The sequence below is a fragment of the Lytechinus pictus genome, chromosome 5, assembly GCF_037042905.1.
Source record: "Lytechinus pictus isolate F3 Inbred chromosome 5, Lp3.0, whole genome shotgun sequence".
NCBI lineage: Eukaryota > Metazoa > Echinodermata > Echinoidea > Temnopleuroida > Toxopneustidae > Lytechinus > Lytechinus pictus.
In genome coordinates this window covers 45,024,878-45,041,982 of record NC_087249.1, presented here as the reverse complement: position 1 = coordinate 45,041,982, position 17,105 = coordinate 45,024,878, and the positions used below count along the sequence as shown (strand labels likewise).

The window sequence follows — 17,105 nt, the reverse complement described above, 5'->3', positions numbered from 1 at the left end:
TACCCTCTATTATTATTAAAGGAGAATGAAACCCTTGAAACCAGCTGAATCCATATCAAAGAGAAAAATCAAAGAAACACATTGTTGAAAGTTTGAGGAAGATTGAATGAATAATAAGAAAGTTATGAGCATTTGAATATTGAGATCACTAATGCCATGTAGATCCTCTCATTGGCAATGCGACCAAGATCTGTGATGTCACACACGTACAACTCCCTCATTACTTTAGTACTTATTTCACTTATATTCTCACTTTTATAGAGTCTATCACAAGGTGAGGTTTTCTCTTTATGAGAGGACAAGTACAGAGGTTTCACAACATTATATCATTGATGAATCGTTTGTCATATGATTAGAATGAGCAAAAAGAGATGTTTTGAGGTATATTTTCAGTGTTCAAAAGGGGAGAGTTGTTCATCTGTGACATCATAGATCTTGTTCGCATTGCCAATGGCAGGATCTCCATAGCATTAGTGATCTCGACATTCAAATGCTCATAACTCTTCTATTGCTAGTCCTATTTTACTCAAACTTTTGTTGATCTTATTCTTTGATTTTTCTGCTTTCACAAAAGCTAACTTGCTCCAAGAGTTTCATTCTCCTTTAAGGAGGATTAAAGGATTATTCGAGTGGAGGGGGTGACACAATATAGATCACCCTCTCCTGAACAAAAGGTTCACTGCTTGGATTTACGCAAGTGAGCTATATATAATGTTGTAAACATAACATTTCAATTGCGGTTGTTTTTCTATCTACCAAACTTTATAAAGCGTTTTGAACGTCAACAAATACCATTTTCATTGAAGCAAATCCACTATAATGGATGATTCAACAGAAAGTAATAATAAACACGTATACTATTTCACAACTTTATAAAGCATATAAACCGTTAGCATTTCGTTAGGACAATTCCAGAAGTCCATATTTTTCTTCCTATAGAGCGGTACAATAAACGTCATCATGGTGTTGTCATCTTATAACGATATTTAAAATGTCGTCGGAGAGGCGATCTGATCGAGAACGGATTGATGATGACGACAAATCATCAGATCCATATCGTCATCTCGTGTTGCTGGCAGCATTTTTCTTCTTTTTTCTTGAAGCTGGTATTATCAAAGCGTTTGGAGTTCTTCTCACACCAATGGTTTTCCAGCTAAACAGCAATTTTGCAACTGTTGGTGTGATATTTTCTCTGCCATGGACGGTGTCACATATTGGTGGTAAAGTTTTACATCTTGCTCAAACTTATAGCATTGTACTCAATCTTATATGCCTACATATTAAACTACCCCATGTGACAGCTCCCAACAAGGGCAGCAAATAGATATTTTTAGTTCTAAAATAATTTAGTCTAGGCTATATCAGGCCCACTTCTTCTTCTTCTTTTTTCTTGTTTGCATAAATGATATTATTGTTCTCTGAGTCCTAACTTTTCTCTATTTGCTGATGATACCACTGTGTCAATATTACATAAAAACATACATCATCTTGTGTATCGTCAGCAAATATTGAATTGGATAAATTAAACAAATGGATTGCTTGCAACAAATTATTTCTAAATCTTGAGAATACCAAATACATGATCTTTCGAACAAAAGGAAGGAATGTCCCATCTAATCTTCCTGATGTTCACATTGGTGGTAATCTTATCACACGGGTTGACAATATATAATTCCTTGGTGTAACTTTAAACGAACATCTCTCTTGGAAATCTCATATTATTTCTATTAGTATAAAGATATCATAGGCCCCATAGCAATTGGGCTAAACCTTGTTTTTAATATATATACAATATTTTTTATGGTTTCTTGTCAATTTGAGGGTGCTAATTCCGAATCTGAATGATTCCACTCGTGTAACCTTGAGCATTTTCTGCAAATTGGCAAAATCCAGTATGGCCGCCAAAAATATGCAAATTTCCCATGGAAATCATTAAATTACCCGCAAATGGACCATAAAATGTATGTAGTTGTGTTGCAGGAGTGAAAAAAAAAGATTTTGACAAAATATCTATTTCCTTGATATATATGGCCGCCATAGTCCCCTGTATACTCTATTACGTAGAATATGAATGGGGAAAAATAATTTTAAAACAAGAGCACTAGTAATTCATGTGATTGTGATCTATGAGTGGACTACTGTCTGAAAACATGATTATTTACAAAAATATGTAATTCTTATACTATATATGTAAAAAATACTGTATTATGATATTCAAAGTTGCTGTCATAGACCCTTTATATTGTGTACAATATATAAAAAGGAACACGTAACTTTGAAACATTTTGGATTTGCTTGACTATAAAATGCCAATAATTGCAAAGTATGGGTGAAGGAATGTCTGACAACATGAATTTTGACGAGACATATAATTTCCTTTTCTATTTATTAATGCTGTGTTTTGAAATTAAAAATGGCCACCATATATAGACCCTATCTGTCTTATGTTCAATGCTAATGGAGAAACCATTTTCACAAGAGCAAGAATCATAAAATGCATGTAATAGTGATTTACGAGTAAAACATTGTCCGAAATCATGTTTTCTAGCGAAACATATCATTTCTTTTGTCATGCATGTGATAAATGCTGTATTGTGAAATTCAAAATGGTATTGACAGTATTATCTACAATGTAAATGGATATACATTTTCTTCAAAGAATTTTGATTTGCTTGACTATGAAATCCATGTGATTCCGTTGTATGAGTAAGATATTGTTTGAAAACATGATTTTCATGAAATATAGCATTCATTCTGCCATGTAGGTAATAAATACTGTATTTTGACATTTAAAAATGGCCGCTATAACAAGCCCTACACTCGAAAAATATTGGGTAAAAATGCTCCGTGAGGGTCTTTATGTGTCCAACAAACTTTCGGCATTTCTCTTGGGCATTTTTGCTCATTCTAAAGTAATTGCTGCTTATCTTTTTAACCTTACTGGCCAATATGCTTCTCGCATTGGGTAAAATACTGCCCCAACTTGGTTGGACACATAATTACCGTCGTGCCGGTTATAATTTTACCCAATATTTTTACAGCGTAACCATGGATCCTACTAATAGTGCCTTAAACATGATTTCTAACAAAATACATCACATATTGGTCATGAAGGTGTACTTTGAAATTCAAAATGGCTGCCATAGGCCCTAAGAGTTTTATGTACATTGTTAATGGAAATATATAACTTTGACAGAATTTGGCTTTCATTTGTTTAACAATAAATATTGCATATAATTGTGACGTAAGGCTGAAATATTATCTTAAACCATGGTATCTAACGAAATATATCATTATCTTGTGTCACTAAAGTGATAATGCTGCATTTTGAAATTGAAAATGGCTGCCATCGGCCCTTATCGTATTATGTAAAATTTGAATGTGGAGAAATAATTTTCACTATAGGGCATATTGCAGCCATTTTGAATTTTTAAAATATATCCCCTAAATGACATAAGATATGATATACTTCGTTAGAAATCATGTTTTTAGACAATATTTCACTCATACAATACCATTTAGTCAAGCAAAGCCAAATTCTGTTAACATTATTTGTCCCCATTCACATTGTACATAATTCCGATAGGGCCTATAGCGGCCATTTTGACTTTCAAAATACAGTACCTGGCAAAAGAAATGATATATCCTGTTAGGAATTATGTTGTCAGCCAATATTTTACTCATAGATCACAATTACATGCATTTTATAGTGAAAATCGATTTCCCAGTTCGATTGTACGATAATACAGTCAACGTCCAATGCGGTCATTTTTAAAGTAAAAACACAGTATTTAACATAAACATGAAACCTGAATTATATATTTTGTTAAAATGTTATCTTTAAACAGTATTCCACTTATTTACCACAGATACATGCATTTTAGTGCTCACTCTATTGTGATTGTTTTTGTCCTCTCTCACATATTGTACATAGTACTGTTAGGGTCTTTGGCGGCCATTCCCAATATAAAAATGCAGGACCTTTTACAGGCATATTAAAATAATGAATTTCGTTAGCAATATGTTTTTAGTCAGTATTCCATTCGTTTATCTTAATAAAATGCACTTTGATGCTCACTCTTGTGATTTTATTTGACCCATTCACATTTTACATAACCAGTGTTATGGCTTTTGAAGGTCATTTTGAATATAAAAATGCATCATTTATTACAGTCACGACAACAGATTACATATGAAGAGCTCACTTGCAAAAGGGGTTAGGTCCATTTTTCATCAAATTTGATTTTTATGTCTCAATGTATAGATTTTTAGTAGCTCTATGAGATGATACCAAATAAAAGTTGAAATTCCTATTAAAAAGTGAACTAAAATGGCAAAGAAAAGCCACTTTTTTTCAAAAGGGGTTTAGGTCCATTTCAGTTTAGTTGCAAAAGGGGTTAGGTCCAAACACAATTTTTTTTGGAAAAGTATATCATAAAATATATGAAGACAGGTAGATTTCTTTTATACCCAATTTCATGTTCTCATGGAAGGGTATCATGAAAATTCAGTTTCGCATAAGAATATTGCAATGTGGGAAAATCAAAAAAATTATTTTCTTGGAGTGGACCTAACCCCTTTTGGAACAAAACTCTTCTGAGGAACTCATTTGTCAAAATGGGTTAGGTCAATTTTTCATAAATTTTATTGTTTTCTGTCTCTAAACCTCTAAATTTTTAGTCACTCTGATGATACGAAAGAAAATTTGAAATTCAAATGAAAACGTGAATGAAAGTGGCAAAGAAAAATCACTTTTTTAATCAAAAGAGATTGGATTCATTTCAGTTTAGTTGCAAAAGGGGTTAGGTCCACAATGATAATTTTTTTAAAGATATATATGAAAAAAATTGAAGACAGGTAGATTTCTTTTATACCCAATTTTATGTTCACATGATAGGGTAGTACATCATGACAATTTAGTTTCTCATAAGACTATTGCAATAAATGAGAATAAAAAACATGGTTTTTCTCGGAATGGTCCAAAGTGGACCTAACCCCTTTTGCAACTAAACTCTTCATATTTCGGTAGCAATCATGTTTTCAGACATTACTTCACTCATAGATCACAATTACTTGCATTTTAGTGCTCACTTTTTTGAAAATTAATTTTCCCCATCCATATACAAGGGTCTATATGGCGGCCATTTTGAATATCAAAAAAATAAATATTCAAAAAGGAAAAATCATTTTTCAGAGAGTATGTCACTCCTGCAACACAATTACCCGTATTTTATAGCCAATGTGCGGGCAATTTTATGATTTTCAAGGGTAATTTGACTATTTTGGCGGCCACATTGAATTTTGCCAATTTACAGAAAATGCTCAAGGTTACACGAGTGGCATCTGTTATATATAAGAATTGAAAGAGCAATTACATTCATTTATTTCGTTATTTCCTCTTTAAGGATATTCATAGCGTATAATGATTAAGAATATTCCAGAATGTCTCAGTTAAGCTTTGTTAGGCATGCTTTTAATAGGCTGAGTGATCTGTTATTTCTGGAATGTAGACATTAGGGCCTGCCTGCAGTGAAAAGAACAATAGGATTAGCTATGTTGTTTACATTGTTAATTTCACTGAGGTCATTCAAGAATGTTCTAAAATTAGACTGCTCTAGAAATTGGCAGAATGTTCTTTTTGTAGACAATACTAGAAGCTTCCAGAATAGTGAAAATTTATGTATATAAGCTGGCAGTTTCTTCAAGGACATCATCATATCAGATCAGAACTCAGAGTTTCACGCCATACTTTATGTCAGAGCATAGTTTATTTCCAACTGGAATACAACGTTTATCTTCTGTGGAATTATTTGCACGCCATCATTGAACTGCTTGCAGTTACTTTGAGAGAGGAATTCTCAGTTCTCATCGAGATCATCAAACTGTTTTAATGAACGCTTTTCAACCCATGGATTGCTGAAATTGACTGTTAATCATCATCAGCATCGTCTTCACAGACATTTCAACTCGTTACAGTGACTCTTGTTATTCATCGTGCTTCAACATCAATTTCATCATCGCCATCATTGTGAACTTTGATTTAAGGAATCTTCGCCAACCAACTCGGATTTTATCTGGATTCAATACAGGACTATAATAACTTTGGATTATAATCAGAACTGACATTTCAAGAAATGTAAGATCAATACATATACATACGAAAATACATATTTTCGTTTTGTTTATTGTATGATCCATTTCCTGTAATAAAAAAAGGAAATCAAATTTAAAACTAAATTTTCATTGTTATTTCTTGCAGTATCGTAACACGTCATTCAGATTCTGAATCAGCACCCTCGAATTGACAAAAACCATTAAAAAATATTGTATATATGAAAAAACAAGGTTATGCCTCCTCTATCTTTGACTACTAGTAATTGTTTAAAGATCAACATTTACTATCACTATTATCGATTTACGAACGATCATCATGCGTTACCAACTTCTTATACTAATCAGTCGGGTCGCGTGCGCGTGCGTAATTACTCGGGTTTTGGATTTTTGGCGATTTTTTGGATTTCGATGCAATTTTTTTTCTAACAGTGTCTCCAATGGGACAAACACGCTGGGAAAATAAAATGAAATTGAAATTCGTGATTCGTTTTAAGCCGGCAAGTGCCTTAAATAAAATGTACTGGACTACTGTTTTAACATAACAAACAAGCAAATCAGCCATGTGGCTCAAATAGTTTAAATAGATCCGTGCTTCTTCTGTGAATTATACGAGGACTCCGAGTCGGAACTTGCCATATCTGCCACATCGATATTACATATTACAGTGCTGGCTGCTTTACATGATTCAAGAGGGCTACCAGAAATCTGACATAATTCTCCTTCTTTATTCGCAGCGGTAATTGTGCAGCCACTGGTTAACCAGTTTGGTCTAAACAAGATATCAACAGCTGGGGGATTGATAGCTGGAGTTGCCATTACAACGTCATCCTTCGCTCGTACAACCTCGGGCCTAGCAACCCTCTTCTTTTTCTTCGGTAAGAACGATAAAGGTCTCTTTAAAACAAACAGAAAAAATGGCCGATTGCGTTGACAAGTTAAATAATTAACATGCTTAAGATGTTCCCATCCAATAATCATATCCAACGCTTTTTGTGTCTTTCGTTTCTACAGGTATTGGTGAATGTATGGTACTAACTCCAGCAGTCATATGTCTACACCGTTACTACAAACAAGATTTTGTATTCGCCAGCTCCTTTGTCTTTGTGGGTTCCCTAACAGGAATTCTTATATTACCCATCCTAACTAATGTCCTGCTCGAAGCCTACGGACCACATAAAGCCCTTCTCGTTTTAGGCGGTCTTTGCCTTAACAAGTTACCATTCGGTCTTGTCTTCAAATTGCCAGAGGAAATTCAAAAGAGGCCACCTGCTCCGGCTTGTGAACACCTTTTGAAGGTAGCGGGCACAGAAAGATGCGATGAAAGGAAAATATCTGAAAACACTGAATATTTACCAAACTCGAAAGAGGGATGCACTAATCCAAATACTGACGCCAATGGGTATCATGCAGGCATACGAAGACGAATCTTGAAAATGCTGTCAGATCTAAAGACATTCATTAGTGAAGCTAAGTTTTTCATCGCTTTCATTTTGCCATGTGACCTCCTGCTTGCGTTTACTGTCATCAGCTGGACCATTTTCATCGTACCCTTTGCAATCTCCGTCGGGATCCCTGAATCCAAAGCAGTCTTCGTGGGAACTGTGGCAGCGGTCGGAGGATTAGTTGCCAGGGTGTTCAGCACTGTCATCTCGTACTTTTATCCGACTTGGGTGTCTGGTCAATACATCGCGTTCTGCTCCTTAACGTCGCTGATGCTGTTTCTTCTACCCTTGAGGACGTCTTACTCTTACATCGTGTTATGCTCCTTCTTCCTGGGTATCGGCATTTACGGAAGCATGCTTATTGAAGCATTGGTGTCCAACGTCGTCAAGCCAGATGTGTTTCCCACAGCTATTTCTATCTCATATCTTTGCAAAGGCGCCATAGCAGTCCTGTCTGTTTACATTACTGGTAGGTCAATTTAAGAAAGGCTTGTCACTGTGCCATCGGGTGATACGTTAGGGATCATGGTGTTAGGGCTTCAAATGAGGCGCAGCAAAATGACCAATTCCACAAAGAATGCAGGGGAGGGGGGGGGGGGTCATACGGATTTATGTGATTGCTACGAATATGAGAGAAAGATTATGAGGAGCTGATGAAGGAGGGAGGGAGGGTTTCTGATACGGAGAGAGAGGTTTTATACACAAGGACTAAATCATTAGTATAATATAATTTCGGATCGCCACTAAACATGCTCTGGATTGATTAAAAATCATTTGTATAGTCTAACAAGTGAGATGAGGGGGGGGGGAATGAAAGGAGACAAAGAGAAAAAAAAACCCACATCTCTGGTGAAGGCCTATCCAAGAAAGCTTTCATCTACATAGCCTGTTTGATTTATAGGAGAGATATTAGTATTTTTGTTCGTATAGATCTGCATACAACATAATATTATGAATAATTTTATAAACATAAATCATATGATTTGTTATTTTATTCATTTAATTTGAGGTTGGTGTTCTCTTTTGTTGGGATTGATTCTATTTCACAGGATCGCTGTACGATTTGACGCAATCCATTGAGACAGACTTCTATATCCTCGGCGTATTGGAAGCGACTAATGTCGGCATCTTTATCTTACTTCTGGCCATCAAGAAGCGACCAGGACCTAGCAAGAGCAGAGAACTATAATGATTCAATAGGGTATTTTTTTTTTGCTTTTAATATAAATATCAATTAGTGATATTTGCAAGCCATTGAAAAGATGGGAAAGTCACTCTCTTTGTCGAGGAAAGGCAACGAAAATGGCCCTGTTTCAAGCATCCAAACGTCGGGACGCGTCGTCGGCACCTAGAAGAAAAAAAAGGTCGCCTTTCAACCTGGGTTTTTTTTTCTCGTAAGGGTTTGATTAAGCGGATTATAAAATTACAGGTAAAATGTTTTAATACACTAGTTGTATGAATTTCCGACTATAGTTCAACAATTTCCTTTTAGGTTTCTTTTCAAAAAAGTGATTTACTCTGATGATGCGTAGGTCTCATGGACATTACACCAATTATTTTTCACTTATCGAATAAGCTAATTTCGTAATGGTACGAACTGCTATGCATACATTTATTTATATATATTTATTTATCGTTTTTTGTATTTGATAATATCTATATATTCATTTATGCACTCGTTAATTATTGTTATCTATTATTAATTTTCAATAAATCAATATTAAATTTATTTCATTTGTTTATCTGCATACATATAAATATACGTATATATATGTATGTGTGCGTGTGTGTGTGTGTGTGTGTGTGTGTGTGAGTGTATGCGTTCGCGCGCGCGTGTGAGTTTGAATACTGCTGCAGTCTTGTTCGATTTTTTTTTTATCATATACATGTACAATATATTAAACTTAACCTACTTTTAGCTGCGATTAACAAACCCTTAAAGGAGAATGAAACCCTTGAAACCAGCTAAATCCATATCAAAGAGAAAAATGAAAGAAACATATTGTTGAAAGTTTGAGGAAGATTGAATGAATAATAAGAAAGTTATGAGCATTTGAATATATTGAGATCACTAATGCCTTGTAGATCCTCCCATTGGCAATGCGACCAAGATCTGTGATGTCACACACGTACAACTCCCTCATTACTTTTTTTTTTTATTTGATTTGATTTGATTTTTTATTCACCAACGATAACAACATATTTACAGATGTTCACATATTACATTATTATGTCATGCATATAAATATTACAGAAATGAAACATACATGTATATGTTAAGAGCTGATAAAAGGGACCAGAAAATAGCACAAGTGCTAGTCGAGCCTGGCCCCTACACATATTAGTAATATAGGCGAATATTGAACTTTAAAGTATGTTTTTTTTTAAAACACAACAAAAACAACAACTACAAAAAAACAAAATAAAATTATGAGTGTAACATTTTATGTTATATACAGAGCAATATGATAAGTTATTGATTTAATAAATGATTTTGTAATGAATTCCTGAAATCGTTTCTGGATACTTTTAGTTTGATGGCTAATGGTACATTATTCCAGTAATCACTTCCTAAGAAAGATAGAGAGAATTGTCCTTGAGTAGTCCGTAATTTTGGTAAATGTACTTGTCGACCTTCTTTTTGTCTTGTTGGGTATCTATGCTCTATTACATCGCAATAATCTACTAAAGAGTGAGGTAAGTTATTATTACCCAGGTCATACATGAAGGTACATATAGATAAATTGTGCATTTCAAATACATTTAGGATCTTTAAATTCTGAAATAATACACGTGTATGAGCTCGCCACTCACTGAATGTGATGGCACGTACTGCCATTTTTTGGGTGTAAAATATACAATTTAAGCTACTCTTGTAAGTACTCCCCCACACCTCGATTCCATAAGTTATGTGTGGCTCTATGAATGCCTTGTATAATAATACTAATGTATATTTTGGTACAAAATGTCGCAACCGAAATATAATTCCTACTCTTTTACGTATACATGAATTAACTATTCTAATATGGTTCTTCCAAGTTAGATGTTTATCTATTGTTATACCTACAAAAGTTGCTTCATTAACCTCTTCAATCTCCTCTCCGGCTATTTCCAATTTACCAGCTAGTCTAATATTTTTCCTTCTGCTACCAATCAACATGAATTTCGTTTTCATAGAGTTGATAGTAAGCTTGTTTGCAACACACCATTCTTGTATTTTATTTATGTTAATATTGACTTCATTTACATCAATTTCATCTTGTCCAGCTGGGAAGGTATGAAATAGATTAGAATCGTCTGCAAATAATCTGAAATTGAAATAATTAGAAACAGATGGTAGATCATTTATATACAGTAAAAATAATGTAGGTCCTAGAACCGAACCTTGAGGAACACCGCATGTGATTTCCATTTTCTTAGAGACAGTCTCTTCATATTGAACAAACTGATATCTTCCTCTAAGATAGTCTTCGAACCATTTAAGCGGGAGACCGCGTATTCCATAGTGAGAGAGTTTGTTGATTAAGACATTATGATTGATCGTATCAAATGCTTTTTTGAAGTCAATGAATATCCCAAGTGTAGCTTTACTCTCATCAATTGCTTTTAAGAGAGTGTTGGACAAATTTATTAATGACAACTTAGTACTGTACTTCTTACGAAAACCATACTGGTGGTGGTAAAAAGCATTGTTTGTTTCTAAAAACTGTACTAATCGCCCGTTTGCTACTTTTTCGAAAACCTTTCCGAGCACTGGCAAAACAGATATTGGTCTATAGTTTCCAGGTTCATCTTTTGGTCCCTTTTTGTGGATAGGCGTAACTTTTGCTATTTTCATTTCATCTGGTACCCTCCCACATTCTAAAGATAAATTAAAGATATATGCCAGGACACCTGAAATGTAAACAGCACTATCTCTTAACAATCGTGCTGGTAAATTATCATGACCACAAGCTTTCTTTTCATCTAGAGTTACAAGATGATTAAAAACCTCATCCTCAGTCACAAGTTTCCAAAATAAAGAATTGTTTACTCTTGCCCCTAAGTAACGTCTATGTGACACATTTTCATTTGGCAAAGTATCTGCTAGATTCGGACCAATATTTACAAAGTAGTTATTGAATTCATTGACAATATCATTTATAGATGTAATGAGGTTATTGTCTCCATTGACCTTTTTGATAAGCCTGTCTACTTCAACAACCCTTGAATTTTTTTTCTTTCCAACCAATAATTCATTAATGATTTCCCATGTCTTACTCGTGTTACATCGGTTTTCATATAGTAAATTGGTGTAATAAGTACGTTTTGCATTCTTTAAAATCGTAGTGAGCAAGTTTCTATATTTTTTATATTTCTTCACAATATCTTCATTGTAGTTTGTCTTTAGGACTTTTGCATATAACTTCTGTTTAACACGTATTGATTTAATTATTCCTGTAGTTATCCAGACCTTCTTTTTAATATCTTTCTTTTTTCCAATTTGTTTAGTTTTCATAGGTGCATGTTTGTTACATATATATGAGAAAGACTTGCAAAACGTAGAGTATGCAATATTTACATCATGGCAGTTTAATACCTCTTCCCAGTTGAAGACAGAAAGGTCTTCTTTAAAGTGTTCAATATTGAATTTTCTGTAGCATCGATAGGTAATTTTCTTTTGATTTGAACATAACTTGGCCATGTTCTTGAATACTACAAACACTGGAAAATGGTCAGAGATATCAGTATGTATGACCCCTGAATGAGTTTCAACAGTATCAACATTTGAATAAATGTGATCTATTAAAGTTGAAGAGTCCTTGGTTACTCTTGTCGGTGATTTTATTAATTGTTCTAAACTCACACATTGTAGAGAAGAAGTGAAGTCATCAGCTATGTCTTCTATACTTAAAATATTCACATTAAAATCACCTAACAGTACACACTTACGTTTATCTACCTTAATTGTTTGTAGTATATCTAACAGACTATCTTGGAATTATTTTACATTTGTATTTGGTTTTCTATATATCACGGCTATGATTATCTTTAGCTCATCAGTAATATTAACTTGTAACCACAGAGATTCTGCATGGGCAATGTCATAACTTAAGCGAGTATATTTCAAATTTGATTTAATATAGGCTCCGACTCCTCCTCCTCTCAAATCATCCTTGCGACCATCTACTTCAAGCATGTCAAGAGTATACCCTTGTAAATTTAAAACAGAGGTATTAGACGCATTCCAGACTTCTGATAAGCCAATTATATCAAATTTAGTATTCATACTATCTTCATACAACAGTCTAAGGTTATCAATATTTTTCACTAAAGAGCGTATATTTATGTGGGTTAATTTCAAAGATAGGGATGTCTCAAAATTTAGGACTTTGTCAATATTACATGGTAATAACTCGTAAGAAATATTTGTATCATCCATTATTCATATTTATCAGGCATATTTATCAGACATATGCAGGCTAGTCAAGTTATTACTCCATATAATGTAGCTTGAAGTTTTGGTAGTTGATAGTGTCCAAGCCAACATCGAAGAGATCGTCCGGAGAAGCGATCGTCTTGTAACTGTCATCCGTGAGCTTACATACAATGTTCCCGTTATGCGTACTCACTCTCTTCACAAGAGGACTTGCTTTTGCTGTGACTGCTGTCTTTAGGACAGCAAATCTCATGGGGGTAATATCCTCATTGATGTATACACCATCCATGCTGCTATCCCCTTTCAGTTTGAAACGGCCAGCATGGATGGCATCTCTCTTGCTCCTTGACACAAGGCGAACCAGAATCTGCCTCACCTTCCCTTCTGATTTTCTCCCTATGCGATGGCAGGTACTTATTTCACTTATATTATCACTTTTATAGAGTCTATCCCAAGGTGAGGTGTTCTCTTTATGAGAGGACAAGTACAGAGGTTTCACAACATTATATCATTGACGAATCGTTTGTCATATGATTAGAATGAGCAAAAAGAGATGTTTTGGGGTATATTTTCAGTGTCCAAAAGGGGAGAGTTGTTCATCTGTGACATAATAGATCTTGGTCGCATTGCCAATTTGAGGATCTCCATAGCATTAGTGATCCCGACATTCAAGTGCTCATAACTCTTCTATTGCTAGTCCTATTTTACTCAAACTTTTGTTGATCTTATTCTTTTATTTTTCTGCTTTCACAAAAGCTAACTTGCTCCAAGAGTTTCATTCTCCTTTAAATGGATGCTCCAAGCTGAAAATATTTATATTTAAATAAATAAAGTAAAATTCAAGGAGAAAAAAATGCTGAAAATTTCATCAAAATCGGATAACAAATAACAAAGTTATTGAATTTCAAAGATTTGCATTATTCCGATGAAACAGTTCTAGGCACATCTTTATGAATATTCATTTGGTGGGTTGATGATATCACTGTCCCACTTTCCGTTTTCTTATGTTATTGCATGAAATCCTGATTGTTTCATTTTTTCATAAATGTGTAAATGATGTGTCTCCAATATTATGAAATAAGTTGCAACAAGAAATAAGTAATTCACTTAATCCAATTGCTTTAGTTCATGGTAGAGAAATTTTGAATAAACCTAACTTCATATAATAAAAATACAAAAGAACAAGTAGGGATATGATATCATCACCCCACCTAATAAATATTCATGAAGACACATGCCTAGAACTGTTTCACCGGAATAATGCAAATATTTAAATTAAATGACTTCGGTTGGTTGGTGTTGGAGTTTAGTTGGCGCTCTTCAATCTGGTAGATTATCTGCGCCAGATATTATTTGTTATTTGTTATCCGATTTTAATCAAATTTTCAGCATTTTGCTCTGTGGCTTTTACTCTATTTATTGAGATATAGATAATCTTCAGCCCGGATCATCCCTTTAACCGGGGGGGGGGGGGGGGGGGTCCGTGAAACCCCGCCACTCGCTAACGGCAAAAATAAATATATAAGATAACAAATAAAATTAATATATGGATACGAAAAAAAGGAGGCAAGTCATTCATTTTAGCCTGGTGGACACAAAATTCAGCGGTTTCCAAGACGCCCGCCCCTCCCCACCCCCTACGTCCACAGTGAGCCGAGTCCATCTGAAATACGTGTTGTGGTTTGTGCAATGTGGCGTGTGTGTGACATGTGTATTGCATAGCTGTCTACTGAAGATTTGAAGATACCATCGACAATGTTAATACGCACTAGTACTAGTGCAAGCGCCGCCATGGCGCTTGAAATTTGAATTTTGTTTTATGTCTATTGTCTAGTTTTCATTTCTTTATATTTCGTTTAATGTCCTTCTTTTATGCTTGTTAATGATGTGTACAATACAGTTGATCTATTTCATTACGTTCTGGACCCCTAGGCAGAACAGAGTGGTAATAATTACCACTCTGAGTGGGCAATCCAGCCATTCATATGTATTCATTTTATATTTATTTTGCAATTATATCTGATGTATTTTATTTGTATTTTGCATGGTTTTACGAATGGAAAATAAATAAAATTCAATGGTGCACGCACTGTACTTTTTCGGAATGATGGGACTATCACGATCAGAAAAAGAAAGAGATGCCTAACGTTAGTAAAGTCGCCAAGAAATGCCAAAAGCTGGTAAAAACTTTTTCCTCAGCGTGGACCATAAAATAAACAACTTTAAACATTAAAAGCTCAACGATCCTTCTGTTTGTATATCAACCTACAAGAAGCCGATCTTTTTTATACTATAGCATTCCCTTTCCTCATTTGCATTTCTTCCCTCTCTCTGTTTCCCTTATTTTGCTACTCCGCCTCTCTTTTTTCTCTTTCCCCTTCCTTTTTTGGCCATCTCCCCTTCTCTTCCTTTTTTTCTTTCACTCCCTTCCCTTCTTTACTCCCTCCATTTTCCTTCTTCTTTTCTTCCCCTTGTTTTTCTTCCCCCTCTCTCTCTCTATGTCTCTCTCTCTCTCTCTTTCCCTTTATTTCCCCCTCTCTCCATATCCATTATGTTCCTTTTCTTTCCCCGTTCCCCCTCACTTTCTAATTTGAGCAAAGAAAAAATAATAATGAAAGAAATTTAATCGGAGGAAATTTGAACCGATAGGATAAATCACTTAATTAAATTCTAAAGATCAAGTCCACCACAGAAAAATGTTGATTTGAATAAATAAAGAAAAATCAAACTAGCATAACGTTAAAAATTTCATCAAAATCGGTAGTAAAATTAAAAAAAGTTATGACATTTAAATTTTCGCTAATTTTTCACAAAACAGTGATGCACAACTCGGTGACATATGCAACGAGACAGTCGATGATGTCCCTCACTCACTATTTCTTTTGTGTTTTATTGTTTGAATGATACAATATTTCATTTCTTACAGATTTGACAATAAGGACCAATTTGATTGAACCATATAGAATTAAACAATGCTCATTCCACATGTTCAGAAAGAAAATAATCGTTGTTTCACTTGACAATGAGGGGAAAATTATAATAATTCATATTTCATATAATAAAACAAAAAAGAAATAGGGAGTGGATATCATCATCACTCTCCTCATTTGCATACCGACCAGGATGTGCATACAACAGTTTTGCGAAATTAAGCGAAACTTAAGAATGCCATAACTTTCTTATTTTACATTCGATTTTGATGAAATTTTCAGTGTTATGCTTGTTGGATTTGTCTATTTTTGATGAAATCACCTTTTTTGATGGGGTGGACTTGTCCTTTAAAAGTCATAACCTTTTTCTTCCCCAAATCTAGCAAAGCGAATTAAAAAAAGAATCATCACTTTTTACCACACTGGCAAAGGGTAACCCCATGATTAATCTTAGATAAATAATACGATTTTCATTAAAAGAAAAAAAACACGAATTTCCTGAATGCTTCCCAATACTAGCATATATGGTGAAGGCTATACAGTACATGTACGTACTTGCTGATGATATTGGATTTGGAGCAGTTTTCATAAAATCATTTTAAGGGGTTAAAGAAACAACATTAGCCAATGTCCAGGAATAGAACATGGGATATTGTCAGCCCCCCCCCCCCCCCACCGCGCCTCCTAGTTCGTTTTAAAGAGAGATAAAGTGAGCACAAGGTTTTTAGGGAGTACTCTATCACTACAGAGTGGTATAATCGGCAAATAAAATGAACCATTCACTTTCTTGGGTAAGGATACACTGTCCCCAAGCAATCACAGTATGTCAGTGGTATTAATGAACCTCATTTTACATTATCACATGAGGCATTAACATGTTATCGCATGCATTCCTTCCTATACGTAATGATACTCTTAGGATATATGACTTTTTCATGATACATTAACAGGCTATTGACTACTTCCCTTGAATAACTCTTAAGTCGTTAACATTACCATTAGATGAACAGCTAACCCTTATTCTGATGTCGAACATGCAAAGGTGTCTCATGGCTTTGATACGATCTCACTTGTTCACTGCAACCACACTGCTTGTGGGAAATGTATATCTAGATATATGCAGTATACAACACACATTCTAAAATCATCCAAATATCCCTTCTGTAACCAAAACTACTCATTTACATACAGTTACAATTT

General features: G+C 34.5%; 1 protein-coding gene across 1 annotated transcript; it reads left to right on the top strand.

Moving 5' to 3' along the window:
• The first annotated feature begins 690 nt into the window (after positions 1-690).
• On the top strand, positions 691-9,285 carry LOC129261365 (monocarboxylate transporter 3-like). Its single transcript, XM_064099082.1, has 4 exons — positions 691-1,220; positions 6,849-6,989; positions 7,126-8,025; positions 8,606-9,285. Exons 1-4 carry the CDS (start codon positions 992-994, stop codon positions 8,743-8,745), a joined length of 1,410 nt encoding a protein of 469 aa, XP_063955152.1. The 5' UTR covers positions 691-991; the 3' UTR covers positions 8,746-9,285.
• The last annotated feature ends 7,820 nt before the right edge of the window (positions 9,286-17,105 follow it).